Consider the following 15,580-nt stretch of genomic DNA (forward strand, 5'->3'; position numbering starts at 1 on the left):
TTATGTAGTGTCAGTTTTATCTGGGTGGTCGTATTTTTGTTTCTTTTATATTTTTCTCCATTTTCCAAATTTTCTACAATAAAATGTATTTGTTTTATATTTAAGAAAAATGTATTTAAAAACTAGGCATGCATGGTCAGTTAACCAGAGATGCAACCAATACAAATAATTTATTTGACTAGTATAAAAACCTGATATAACTTGTTACTCCCATTTCTTAGGAAAAATATAAACAGCAAATACCTGTATCTCCCTTTTCCAGCCATTGATTGCAACTTGATTGTTTCTGTGGAGTTAACAATCTAAAATACAATGAACAAAATTTTTATATTATTTACTGAGCTGATAAATTATTTCAGAAATTAAAGCATTTTCTTATTTTTAAAGGTTACCTGAACTGCATAAAATTTTGTGAACTTTTAAAAGCCGTAACATGTGAACACTTTGAACGGTTATTCACAGCAGAGTCATTCAATACCTGAACAAAAGAAATTAAGCATTAGAATTGACTACACAAAACAATAAAATGTTTTGCTTGCCATGGATAATCAGGGCTCTCCAAGAACACTGTCACCTTCCTCATCCTCACTGTTATCAACATCAACAACAACTACAAACAAAACATTAAATTAAATGAAACAACTACATACAAAACATTAAGTCAAACACTGGGAAACAAAATGGTTTAACTCTCAAGGAATTTGATGTTTTTGACAAGTATAATAACTATGCCTGAGAGTATTTCTTCATTTAAGGTAAACTTTAAAATTTTTCTTCCTTATTCATGATCAAGTGAATCTTACCATTTTCTCAACTAATAACCTGATGTCTGTGTCTCTCCATCCCCTATAATCTCACAAATTGACTATAGGAAAGGAAAACAGTAGGTTAAAAGATTAAAGCCTGAAACTTTCTTTTTAAAATATGTATGATATGTATGACAAAGCTAATATTTCATTTTTAACTTTAATTAAATTTAATACTAATATTTAAATCACTACTTTACTAATGTTTGTATTGTCTGTTTCAAGTCTTTCATTCTCCCTGAGTCACTCATTTTGAAGAGTCACTGATTTTTCTTATTTGACCTGAAATTAAAATACCTTTAATAGGAAAGTTTATCCATTTATATTTGTTATAACAGCCACTGGTCTTAATTCTGTCATCTTATGTGCCTTTAGATCATAAGAAAAAGACCTTGTCCCTCAAAGAACACTTGGCCCTTAAAGAACAAGTGTTGTTACAGTTTTGATGTATGTTTTAAAAAATATACATGCTTGTATATTCCTCCTGGTACAAGTATTTCAAGTAATTGTTTAGAGTAGGTGCCAAGAAGTGAAATTGCTGAGTATGTGCGTTTTTATTTTTAATGAGTACTGTGAACCAGTCCCCTAAAGCAGTTGTCCCAAATTATACTCCCACTATTGTTGACTTCACTAGACATTATCAAATGTTTTAATGTCTGCAAATCTGACAGGTGAAACCAGGTATCTCATTGGTTTAATTTGCATTTCCCTGTTCTCCTGAGGTCAGGCATCTTGTTATGTTTAGTGACCTTAGTCTTTCCTTTTATGTAAGCTGACTTATCTTTTGACCATTTTTATAGTTTTTTAAATTAATTTTTAAGAATTATTATGTATTTCATTGTATATTATACATTCCAGATACCAATCCCCTAAGTGACAATTCTGTCACTCTTTTAACTCTGTTAGTGTCTTTCACCATACAAAAGCTTTTTTATTTTGATATACTCCATTGATCAATTTGTCTTTTATTGTACCACACTGTTATAATAACTGCACTTTGATAATATTTAAAAATGTTTGGGGATGATGAAAATGTTCTGAAATTAGACAGTGATGATGGTTACACTATCTTGTGAACATACTAAAAACCACTAAATTGTACACTTTAAAACAATCAATTTTATATGTGAATTATATCTCAGTAACGAAAGTTTAAAAATAAACATTTTAATATCTGGTAGTAAGAGTCTCCCTAACATCCTTTTAAAAATCTTTATTTAAAATCATTTATTAATCTATTAATGTAGGAAATCATATTGTTAGATTTTTCTTAATGCTAAACAATCATTGTATTCTTTGGGAAAACCAAGGTTAGTCATAATATATTACTCTTTCAATGTTACATTGCAAAATTTGGTTTGCTAATAACTTATTTAGGATTTTTACATCTATGTTCATTCTTGAGACTACGTACCATAATTTTTCTTTTCTTTCACTATCCTTGTCCTTGCTATCTAATGGATTATTCATTTATAATTTGTTGGATAGTTTCCAACTCTTTTTATACTCTGGAATTGTTTGTATAAAAAGATTATTTAATCCAATGGTTCTCAACTGGGGGCAATTTTGCCTCTTAGGAGACATTTGACAATGGAGATATTTTTGATTGTCATAATTTGGGGATGAGGTGCTATTGGACTCTAGTGGGTCACAAGATGACCCCACAACAAAGAATTATCTGACCCAAGATGTCAAAGTGCCACTATTGAGAAACTCTGATCTAATCCTTAAAGGTTTGGTAGAATTCACCTGAAAAATTGAGTCTGGCGTGTTCTGAAAGGCATGTGTGGTAGAGGGAAAAGGGAGGGAAATAAGGGAGAAAAGAGGGAAATAGGTATTTATATACATTTCAGTTTCACTTACATCTGTTTCTTCTAGGTTATTGATCTATTCATGTTTCTCTTTTTCAGTCTATTTAGCAATTTATATTGTGCTAAAAAAACTGTCCATCTTACCTAAATTTTCAAATTTATGGGTATATAGTTTTATAGTATCCTTTTAGGACTTAGAAAAGATTTCTTACATAAGTGTAGAGATATGCACTTTTCCCCCCTTTTATTCTTTTCTTTTGTTCGGGGGGTATTCTCTTTTTTCTCTACACTTGCTTAAACTTATTAGCTTTGGCTATATTAATTAACCCAACTTTTAAATTTCATTAATTTCTACTTTCTTTGCATTTATTATTTTATTTCTGTATTTTGAGTTAAGCTTTTCATACTTTGAGTGCAACTTTTTATACTTAAAGTTCAGCTAATTTTAATCTTTCTTATTTTCTAGTATGTTTGTTTTCAAATATAAATGTCTGAGGACCAATTTGGCTACATTTCACAGGTTTGGGTTTATAGTATTCTTTTGAATAGTTTTTAAATTCTATTTTGATTTCTTCTATAACCCAAAAGTAATTTCAAAGTATGTGAATTTCTTTTTTCTCAGCCAAATAGTTTTTTGAGGAGAGGGCTATCTTTTTGTTTAACTTGTATTTTTGTATGCTGTGGTTAATGAAGATAGCAGCTTTTTAGAATTGGTTGAGATATCCTTTTTGTTCTAGTAAATAGTGAATTTTGGTGAATACTGCAAACAAAATTTAACTGAATTCTGTGTATGTTGGGTACAAAGTTTGCTAATTGTGCTACTCAGGTCCTCTACATCCTTACTTATTTTTCATCTATTTGATTCGTTCTTATGACAGAAACTGCCAGTTTTCTATCCTATCCAAAATCTACATTTCCTTTGTGTTCTGATTTAAAAAGCAAACAAACAAAAAAGCCCATCATATTTCTCAACCTTTCTGCAGATGGAGGTAGCCATGTTACAAACTTCTGGCCAATGAAACATTAACATAAATTGTTTAAGGAGCTTCCATAAAAGATCCCTAAAATGAGGCTGACTCAACTAGCCTTTCTCCCCTTCTTCTTTCCTGCCTAGAAGGAAGATATGATGGCAAGTTGTAATGGTTAGCTTCTGACCATGAAATAACCTTGAGGTGAAAGCCTAGCATTAAGGATAACAGGGAAAGAAAACACCAATGGAGCTTGAGAAATGATGACATTGTGGAGATGGTGCCACAATTTCCCTCTTCAATACAATTCCTTTAGAAATGTCTTACCGTTTTTGGTCTACTGGGTATAGGGATTGGTATTTTCAAATATCTTTTATTTTTAGAAGTAAGGGAGAAGGCTACAGTATATGCTCAGGCTGCCATATTGAAACTCTTTTAAGTCTTTTAGATCCTGAGCTTGTACTAATGGCTACTTTAATATATTTATAACACACACATGTCCTAAATGCAATACATTCACTATCTCATTTAATGCAAGCATTTAATTTGTACTATTAAAAAAGAAATACCTACCTGAATATCACTTGCTTTTTGTCTGAAGTCAATATTGGCAAGTTTTGACTGCTTCACAGAACTTTCTTCTTTTTTATCTAGGTTATTAAATGGTACAACTTCAAATCAATTCCAGAAATAGAATCAAATGGCATGCCCAATATTTAACCTAACCTTGTAATTTTAAAAAAATCAAGTTACATTAATATTTAATTTAAATTAAAATAAAGAATTATGAATCACTACATATTCTTAATTCCTCTATAATAGCTATTACAATAACCATGAATGTAAAATGAAAAACAGCTGACAAAAATAAATTAATTAAATTAAATTTAAAAAAACAGCTGACAAAACTACATCTTTATAATGGGACTACATCTTTATAATGGGGAACCAAAGAACAAAGAATGGTGATATTAATGATTGGGGGACTAAAACAGCCAATGCAGTTAACCTAATACATTGTAGTTAATCTATCCATTGAATGAAACATTCAAATATCTCAGTGACTAAGTCATAAATATCATTATCACAAGTCTGCCACCCACTTTAATCATACATACTGATAATACAACCTCTCAAATGAAAAATATATAATTATTCATCCTCCCCTGATAGCTGGAAACCAGACTGAAACACTTTTTAAAAAAATATCGTATGAGTGATTTCTTTCTCAAAGAGAAAAATGTTGTGTATAGAAGGCACATCTTGTTTGCTCTCAGAAAAAATCAAAGTGGCACTTTACTGAGTCTATAGGTATCCAGTATTGTTTGCTCTTGCTTACACCAAATGATAACTAAAGTTGCTCCTTTCTATTTCTTCTTTTATGTGTTTTCAAAGAAAACTAAGTTTTTGAATAATAAACAGATACTGTACCTTTAACTCTTGGTTCTGAAGGATGCATCTTTATTGGTTTGATTAATTTCTGAGATTCATATGGAAGAAATAATTGACTGTTTTGAGGGGTCTTATTCAACGTAAGTACATGCTGTTCATCTTTTTCAAAAATTCTAAAGAGTGAATTATAAATATTAGCTAAGTAAAAAATTAATATATTTTAAAGCTAGAGGAGATATTTAGATATTATATAGTTAAAACTCCTCAATTTGCAGATAATGAAAAGAAGTTCCAGAGAATTTAACAAATCCGCCCAATATTATTAAATTACTTACTAGTGTCACAACTAAAACACACTTTTCCTGATTAAGTCCAGGGCTCTTCTCAATGTACCACACTCTCATTTTTAAAACATAATCATTTTAACAGACTTTCTAAACCTGTGAAAAACATTTTAAACCAAAACTGTATTTGCAAATAGCATGCTTTAGATTTTGAAGTACTACTTCAAACTTTAAAAAGATTTATTCAGAAAAAAATCAACTAGCATGAACACAGACATCATTAAAGCAATATTACAATCATAAATGGATCTTTTAAGTATTTTACTGGAAGAATAATTTCATTGAATTTTTCCTAAATTAGAGAAATAATTTATATTATTGATAGTTAAATAATAATTTAAATACTGGTATTATTTGATAATAACTATCAAAATATAAGTAAAAATAACTAAATAGTTATATAAGTTTCTCTCAACAGAGAATTTTTATATTAAAAAGTTATCGGAGGTAGGGGCAAGATGGCGGAAGAGTAAGATGCGGAGATGACCTTCCTTCCCACAGATACAGTAGAAATACATCTACACGTGGAACTACTCCTACAGAACACCCACTGAACGCTGGCAGAAGACGTCAGACCTCCCAAAAGGCAAGAAAATCCCCACGTACTTGGGTAGGGTAAAAGAAAAAAGAAATAACAGAGACAAAAGAATAGGGACGGGACCTGCACCAGTGGGAGGGAGCCGTGAAGGAGGAAAGGTTTCTAGGCACTAGGAAGCCCCTTTGTGGGCAGAGACTGCGGGTGGCAGAGGGGGGAAGCTTCGGAGCCACGGAGGAGAGCGCAGCCACAGGGGTGCAGAGGGCAAAGCGGAGAGACTCCCGCACAGAGGCTTGGCGCCAACCAGCACTCACCAGCCCGAGAGGCTTGTCTGCTCACCCACCGGGGCGGGCGGGGGCTGGGAGCTGAGGCTCGGGCTTTGGTGCTAGCCGGGAGGGAGTCCGGGAAAAAGTCTGCAGCTGCCGAAGAGGCAAGAGACTTTTTCTTGCCTCTTTGTTTCGCGGCGCGCAAGGAGAGGGGATTCAGAGCGCTGCCTAAACGAAATTCAGAGACGGGTGCGAGCCGCGGCTATCAGTGCGGATCCCACAGCAACAGGGGCGCAGAGGGAAAAACGGAGAGATTCCCGCACAGAGGCTCAGCGCCGAGCAGCGCTCACCAGCCCGAGAGGCTTGTCTGCTCACCCACCGGGGCGGGCGGGGCTGGGAGCTGAGGCGCGGGCTTCGGTCGGATCGCAGGGAGAGGACTGGGGTTGGCGGCGTGAACACAGCCTGAAGGGGTTGGCGTGCCGCGGCAAGCCGGGAGGGAGCCGAAGAAGAGGTCTGCAGCCGCCGAAGAGGCAAGAGACTTTTTCTTGCCTCTTTGTTTCGCGGCGCGCAAGGAGAGGGGATTCAGAGCGCCGCCTAGAGGAACTCCAGAGACGGGCGCGAGCCGCGGCCATCAGCATGGACCCCAGAGACTGGTAGGAGACGCTAAGGCTGCTGCTGCCGCCACCAAGAAGCCTGTGTGCCAGCACAGGTCACTCTCCACACCACCCCTCCCGGGAGCCGGTGCAGCTCGCCACTGCCAGGCTCCCGTGATCCGGGGACAACTTCCCCGGGAGAACACACGGCGCGCCTCAGGCTGCTGCAACGTCACGACGCCTCTGACGCTGCAGGCTCGCCCTGCCTCCTCCATACCGCTCCCTCCCCCAGCCTGAGTGAGCCAGAGCCCCCGAAGCAGCTGCTCCTTTAACCCTGTTCTGTCTGGGCAGGGAACGGACGCCCTCAGGCGACGTACATGCAGAGGCGGGTCCAAATCCAAAGCTGAACGCTGGGAGCTCTACGAACAAAGAAGAGAAAGGGAAATCTCTCCCAGCAGCCTCAGAAGCAGCGGATTAAAGCTCCACAAACAACTTGATGTGCCTGCATCTGTTGAATACCTGAATAGACAACGAATCATCCCAAATTCAAAAGGTGGACTTTAGGAGCAGGATATATTAATTTCCCCTTTTCCTTTTTTTTTGTGAGTGTATATGTGTATGCTTCTGGGTGAGATTTTGTCTGTATAGCTTTGCTTTCACCATTAGACCTAGGGTTAGGTCCGTCCATTTTTTTTTTTTTTTTTTTTTACTTAAAAAAATTTTTTTTTCCCAATATATGTTTTCTTAATAATTTTTTCCATATTTTCTATTTTTAGAAATTAAAAATTTTTTAATAAGTTTTTTCATATTTTTTATTTTAAAAAATTAAAATTTTTTTTCTTAATAAAATTTTTTTTCTTATTTTTTACTATAAAAAATTAATAAATCTATTTTTAAAAATTAAAAAAAATTTTTTTCTGAATACATTTACTCTTAATAATTTTTTTTCTTATTTTTTATTATAATAGCTTTATTTTATTTTATTTTATCCTCTTTCTTTCTTTCTATTTTTTTCTCCCTTATATTCTGAGCTGTGTGGATGAAAGGCTCTTGGTGCTCCAGCCAGGCATCAGGGCTGTGCCTCTCAGGTGGGAGAGCCAACTTCAGGACACTGGTCCACAAGAGACCTACCAGCTCCACGTAATACCAAACGGCAAAAATCTCTCAGAGATCTCCATCTCAACATCAAGACCCAGCTTCACTCAACGACCAGCAAGCTAACGGGCTGGACACCCTATGCCAAACAACTAGCAAGACAGGAACACAGCCCCATCCATTAGCAGGGAGACTGCCTAAAATCATAAGGCCACAGACACCCCAAAACACACCACCAGACGTGGACGTGCCCACCAGAAAGACAAGATTCAACCTCATCCACCAGAACACAGGCAATAGTCCCCTCCACCAGGAAGCCTACACAACCCACTGAACCAACCTTACCCACTGGGGACAGATACCAAAAACAACGGGAACTACGAACCTGCAGCCTGTGAAAAGGAGACCCCAAACACAGTAAGATAAGCAAAATAAGACGACAGAAAAACACACAGCAGATGAAGGAGCAGGGTCAAAACACACCAGACCTAACAAATGAAGAGGAAATAGGTAGTCTACCTGAAAAAGAATTCAGAATAATGATAGTAAGGATGATCCAAAATCTTGGAAATAGAATAGACAAAATGCAAGAAACATTTAACAAGGACGTAGAAGAACTAAAGAGGAACCAAGCAACGATGAAAAACACAATAAATGAAATTAAAAATACTCTAGATGGGATCAATAGCAGAATAACTGAGGCAGAAGAAAGGATAAGTGACCTGGAAGATAAAATGGTGGAAATAACTACTGCAGAGCAGGATAAAGAAAAAAGAATGAAAAGAACTGAGGACAGTCTCAGAGACCTCTGGGACAACATTAAACGCACCAACATTCGAATTATAGGGGTCCCAGAAGAAGAAGAGAAAAAGAAAGGGACTGAGAAAATATTTGAAGAGATTATAGTTGAAAACTTCCCTAATATGGGAAAGGAAATAGTTAATCAAGTCCAGGAAGCACAGAGAGTCCCATACAGGATAAACCCAAGGAGAAACACGCCAAGACACATATTAATCAAACTGTCAAAAATTAAATATAAAGAAAACATATTAAAAGCAGCAAGGGAAAAACAACAAATAACACACAAGGGAATCCCCATAAGGTTAACATCTGATCTTTCAGCAGAAACTCTGCAAGCCAGAAGGGAGTGGCAGGATATACTTAAAGTCATGAAGGAGAAAAACCTACAACCAAGATTACTCTACCCAGCAAGGATCTCATTCAGATGTGATGGAGAAATTAAAACCTTTACAGACAAGCAAAAGCTGAGAGAGTTCAGCACCACCAAACCAGCTTTACAACAAATGCTAAAGGAACTTCTCTAGGCAAGAAACACAAGAGAAGGAAAACACCTACAATAACAAACCCAAAACATTTAAGAAAATGGGAATAGGAACATACATATCTATAATTACCTTGAATGTAAATGGATTAAATGCTCCCACCAAAAGACACAGACTGGCTGAATGGATACAAAAACAAGACCCATATATATGCTGTCTACAAGAGACCCACTTCAGACCTAGAGACACATACAGACTGAAAGTGAGGGGATGGAAAAAGATATTCCATGCAAATGGAAATCAAAAGAAAGCTGGAGTAGCAATTCTCATATCAGACAAAATAGACTTTAAAATAAAGAATATTATAAGAGACAAAGAAGGACACTATATAATGATCAAGGGATCGATCCAAGAGGAAGGTATAACAATTGTAAATATTTATGCACCCAACATAGGAGCACCTCAATACATAAGGCAAATACTAACAGCCATAAAAGGGGAAATCGACAGCAACACAATCATAGTAGGGGACTTTAACACCCCACTTTCACCAATGGACAGATCATCCAAAATGAAAATAAATAAGGAAACACAAGCTTTAAATGATACATTAAACAAGATGGACTTAATTGATATTTATAGGACATTCCACCCAAAAACAACAGAATACACATTTTTCTCAAGTGCTCATGGAACATTCTCCAGGATAGATCATATCCTGGGTCACAAATCAAGCCTTGGTAAATTTAAGAAAATTGAAATCGTATCAAGTATCTTTTCCGACCACAACGCTATGAGACTAGATATCAATTACAGGAAAAGATCTGTAAAAAATACAAACACATGGAGGCTACACAATACACTACTTCATAACGAAGTGATCACTGAAGAAATCAAAGGGGAAATCAAAAAATACCTAGAAACAAATGACAATGGAGATACGACGACCCAAAACCTATGGGACGCAGCAAAAGCAGTGCTAAGAGGGAAGTTTATAGCAATACAAGCCTACCTCAAGAAACAGGAAACATCTCGAATAAACAACCTGACCTTGCACCTAAAGCAATTAGAGAAAGAAGAACAAAAAAACCCCAAAGCTAGCAGAAGGAAAGAAATCATAAAGATCAGGTCAGAAATAAATGAAAAAGAAATGAAGGAAACAATAGCAAAAATCAATAAAACTAAAAGCTGGTTCTTTGAGAAGATAAACAAAATTGATAAACCATTAGCCAGACTCATCAAGAGAAAAAGGGAGAAGACTCAAATCAATAGAATTAGAAATGAAAAAGGAGAAGTAACCACTGACACTGCAGAAATACAAAAGATCATGAGAGATTACTACAAGCAACTCTACGCCAATAAAATGGACAACCTGGAAGAAATGGACAGATTCTTAGAAATGCACAAACTGCTGAGACTGAACCAGGAAGAAATAGAAAATATGAACAGACCAATCACAAGCACTGAAATTGAAACTGTGATTAAAAACCTTCCAACAAACAAAAGCCCAGGACCAGATGGCTTCACAGGTGAATTCTATCAAACATTTAGAGAAGAGCTAATAACACCTATCCTTCTCAAACTCTTCCAAAATATTGCAGAGGGAGGAACACTCCCAAACTCATTCTACGAGGCCACCATCACCCTGATACCAAAACCAGACAAAGATGTCACAAAGAAAGAAAACTACAGGCCAATATCACTGATGAATATAGATGCAAAAATCCTCAACAAAATACTAGCAAACAGAATCCAACAGCACATTAAAAGGATCATACACCATGATCAAGTGGGGTTTATCCCAGGAATGCAAGGATTCTTCAATATACACAAATCAATCAATGTGATACACCATATTAACAAATTGAAGGAGAAAAACCATATGATCATCTCAATAGATGCAGAGAAAGCTTTCAACAAAATTCAACACCCATTTATGATAAAAGCCCTGCAGAAAGTAGGCATAGAGGGAACTTTCCTCAACATAATAAAGGCCATATATGACAAACCCACAGCCAACATTGTCCTCAATGGTGAAAAACTGAAACCATTTCTACTAAGATCAGGAACAAGACAAGGTTGCCCATTCTCACCACTATTATTCAACATAGTTTTGGAAGTGTTAGCCACAGCAATCAGAGAAGACAAAGAAATAAAAGGAATCCAAATCGGAAAAGAAGAAGTAAAGATGTCACTGTTTGCAGATGACATGATACTATATATAGAGAATCCTAAAGATGCTACCAGAAAACTCCTAGAGCTAATCAATGAATTTGGTAAAGTAGCAGGATACAAAATTAATGCACAGAAATCTCTTGCATTTCTATACACTAATGACGAAAAATCTGAAAGTGAAATTAAGAAAACACTCCCGTTTACCATTGCAACAAAAAGAATAAAATATCTAGGAATAAACCTACCTAAGGAGACAAAAGACCTGTATGCAGAAAATTATAAGACACTGATGAAAGAAATTAAAGATGATACAAATAGATGGAAAGATATACCATGTTCCTGGATTGGAAGAATCAACATTGTGAAAATGACTCTACTACCCAAAGCAATCTACAGATTCAATGCAATCCCTATCAAACTACCACTGGCATTTTTCACAGAACTAGAACAAAAAATTTCACAATTTGTATGGAAACACAAAAGACCCCGAATAGCCAAAGCAATCTTGAGAACGAAAAATGGAGCTGGGGGAATCAGGCTCCCTGACTTCAGACTATATTACAAAGCTACAGTAATCAAGACAGTTTGGTACTGGCACAAAAACAGAAATATAGATCAATGGAACAGGATAGAAAGCCCAGAGATAAACCCACGCACATATGGTCACCTTATCTTTGATAAAGGAGGCAAGCATATACAGTGGAGAAAAGACAGCCTCTTCAATAAGTGGTGCTGGGAAAATTGGACAGATACATGTAAAAGTATGAAATTAGAACACTCCCTGACACCATGCACAAAAATAAACTCAAAATGGATTAAAGACCTAAGTGTAAGACCAGACACTATCAAACTCTTAGAGGAAAACATAGGCAGAACACTCTATGACATACATCACAGCAAGATTCTTTTTGACCCAGCTCCCAGAGAAATGGAAATAAGAACACAAATAAACAAATGGGACCTAATGAAACTTAAAAGCTTTTGCACAGCAAAGGAAACCATAAACAAGACCAAAAGACAACCATCAGAATGGGAGAAAATATTGGCAAATGAAGCAACTGACAAAGGATTAATCTCCAAGATTTACAAGCAGCTCATGCAGCTCAATAACAAAAAAACGAACAACCCAATCCAAAAATGGGCAGAAGACCTAAATAGACATTTCTCCAAAGAAGATATACAGATGGCCTACAGACACATGAAAGAATGCTCAACATCATTAATCATTAGAGAAATGCAAATCAAAACTACAATGAGATATCATCTCACACCGGTCAGAATGGCCATCATCAAAAAATCTAGAAACAATAAATGCTGGAGAGGGTGTGGAGGAAAGGGAACTCTCTTGCACTGTTGGTGGGAATGTAAATTGATACAGCCACTATGGAGAACAGTATGGAGGTTCCTTAAAAAACTACAAATAGAACTACCATACGATCCAGCAATCCCACTACTGGGCATATACCCTGAGAAAACCATAGTTCAAAAAGAGTCATGTACCAAAATGTTCATTGCAGCTCTATTTACAATAGCCAGGACATGGAAGCAACCTAAATGTCCATCGACAGATGAATGGATAAAGAAGATGTGGCACATATATACAATGGAATATTACTCAGCCATAAAAAGAAATGAAATGGAGGTATTTGTAATGAGGTGGATGGAGTTAGAGTCTATCATACAGAGTAAAGTAAGTCAGAAAGAGAAAAACAAATACAGTATGCTAACACATATATACGGAATCTAAGAAAAAAAAAAAAAAAGGCCATGAAGAACCTAGTGGCAAGACGGGAATAAAGACACAGACCTACTAGAGAATGGACTTGAGGATATGGGGAGGGGGTGGGGTGAGATGTGACAGGGTGAGAGAGTGTCATGGACATATATACACTACCAAATCTAAAATAGATAGCTAGTGGGAAGCAGCCGCATAGCACAGGGAGATCAGCGCGGTGCTTTGTGACCACCTAGAGGGGTGGGATGGGGAGGGTGGGAGGGAGGGAGATGCAAGAGGGAAGAGATATGGGAACATATTGTATATGTATAACTGATTAACTTTGTTATAAAGCAGAAGCTAACACACCAAAAAAAAAAAAAAAAAGTTATCAATAAAATGAAATTCTGTACATTTACTTATTTTTCTTATCAATGTCATTATAAAATTAAAGACACATTACCATGGATGTGAGACGTGGGAGTGGGGAAATCAATAAAAATAACAGATCCAAGGAAATAGGATAAGGGAAATTAACTTGGGAGAAGAGTATGTTGAAAAATCAGATTAAGAGCAATATAGCCTGAGAAGAAGAATTTAAGATTTTAAAAGGGTATAGGCAGAAAGAGAAAAAGAAAATTTATCAAAAACAGCAACAGTAATACATCTATTTTTCTGTCACACAGTAACAGACAAAATCAATCTTTTCTTTTTAAGTGCCTCCACCACTGATGTCTATTTTATCACCATTAGGATGAAAGACAAGCAAACATACGATGCCACAGATTCAGTAACATTTTGATTCCTCTTCACTCTCTGTGGCAAAGGAGAACTGGTCAAGCTGGTGACAGGATGATAAAAAGGCAAATACATTGCTGTTCCCATCATTTTTCCTCTTGTTTTACTCCTTTTGGTGACCCATAATGGAAAACTGGATGAAATGTACAACTGACAGGTTACAGAACAGCAAATGGGCTGCTGCTACCCTATTTCTCTCTACACATTATCCTTTACCTTACTAAATAATAAGCAAATTTGAATATTAGTCCATAATATTTAAAGGTATAAATTAATATTTTTCATAAGAAATGAATAGAAAACAGCCTGCACAATAAATGTTTATAGATACTATGTAAATATTAGTGGCTTGGGCTAGAATATGTAATCAAATTTTAAATCCAGAATATCTGTTCACATAAAATCCCATTTTAAAGTTTACTTATACCTTTCTTTCGATTCCTTTCTCTTTTCTATATTTTTATTTTTTTCTTCCAGAGTTTCTGAAAGATTCTTCATTTCATAAAGTCTTGCAATCTGCTAAAAGGAAAAATGATAAAGCAAAACAAAATAATTACCTGCAAAGCATTAAGGAACATATGGTTTATCTTAACTAATGAATATGATTTTTTTCTACATAATCACAAGACATATTTTTGGTAGTATTAGCAATCTTTTAGTGAAAAGAGTCAAAATTAACAATAAATCATACTCCTTTTATTTTTCCTTATAACTCCATTAGCAAACCCATTAGATTTCAATGAACTTTCAACTTCTTTTTTAAAAAGGACAGTCAGAAGCAAAGTAGACATTGATTCCCTACATAGAGATGTAGTTACCATATATTTTAAAGAAAGTGGCATCCACTTTCTTCTCATTACTAAAATGATATTAATACTATTTGGAACCTCATGCCTATGAACGATAAATATACCATCTTTACACAGTTTTCAGAAAATTTAGAAAATCAGCTATTCAACTTTTTTTCAAAATTTGAAAGTGACTTTGATGGGTTCTCATACCCATCAATGAAAGCCACATTTCAATACAATACTAAAAATGTATTCATGAAAATATCATGCACCATCAATCTTAAAGGCTAAACTAGCTTTATAAAGATTATAGTCATAAATTTTCTAGATTGTCTTTTAAATTATTTACTGCCTTGTTCTCTTTTTTGACAACACTGTTGTAAGCTCTGCTAATGCCTTTAAATACCTATTATTAAGCTCCATCTTGTTCCTTCCTATCTTCTTTCCTTAGAACCCAAAGAAAGTTAAACTATTCCCCAAAACTCAGATCTGAATACACTCAATATCTAAAACACATTTTGGCTTCAATGGTAATCTGAGGCAAATAAATTATTAGAAGTTTTTCTCCATATCGAGGCTCTTTAGAAACAGCTCTTCTTAGACGTTCATCTAACACACCATTACACTTATACATTAACACGTATATTAGAAACATATAACAAAATTAATACCTGGTTTAAATAATTAATTTCTATTTCCACATCATCTACTTCTTTCTTCAATTCATATGATCTTTTGGAAAATTTGTTGGCATGTTTAAGAGTATCTTGTGTTTTACATCTCAAATTAACCCTTTTATGTTAAGGAACTATGTTATACAAGTAACTTTCACACTTACATACACTATATCAAAAATAATTAGTATTATATAACATTATTTGTATATGTATATATAAGCAATATTAATAACAGTATCTGAAAATAGCTGTAAGACTAGTACAAACATTTGGCAAACTGACAAAGACAATTTATTGTTCGCCTATGTTATATATTTAGCTTAAAAATAACA

At 35.4% G+C, this 15,580-nt stretch overlaps 1 protein-coding gene across 8 annotated transcripts in view; it reads right to left on the bottom strand.

Moving 5' to 3' along the window:
* C2H14orf39 (chromosome 2 C14orf39 homolog) overlaps positions 1-15,580 on the bottom strand; it is a 208,735-nt gene that overhangs the window by 18,056 nt on the left and 175,099 nt on the right. For 6 of the 8 annotated variants that reach the window (XM_059914335.1, XM_059914338.1, XM_059914337.1 and 3 more), the window contains 6 exons: positions 15,243-15,363; positions 14,208-14,299; positions 5,017-5,150; positions 4,159-4,235; positions 393-478; positions 244-302 (listed from right to left, as the gene is read on the bottom strand). In XM_059914335.1, coding sequence (XP_059770318.1) covers positions 244-302; positions 393-478; positions 4,159-4,235; positions 5,017-5,150; positions 14,208-14,299; positions 15,243-15,363 — 569 coding nt within the window. The remainder of the gene's footprint in view (positions 1-243; positions 303-392; positions 479-4,158; positions 4,236-5,016; positions 5,151-14,207; positions 14,300-15,242; positions 15,364-15,580) is intronic. The other 2 variants (XM_059914336.1, XM_059914341.1) reach the window with 2 other exon arrangements.

The sequence above is a fragment of the Balaenoptera ricei genome, chromosome 2, assembly GCF_028023285.1.
Source record: "Balaenoptera ricei isolate mBalRic1 chromosome 2, mBalRic1.hap2, whole genome shotgun sequence".
In the NCBI taxonomy this organism is placed as follows: Eukaryota; Metazoa; Chordata; class Mammalia; order Artiodactyla; family Balaenopteridae; genus Balaenoptera; species Balaenoptera ricei.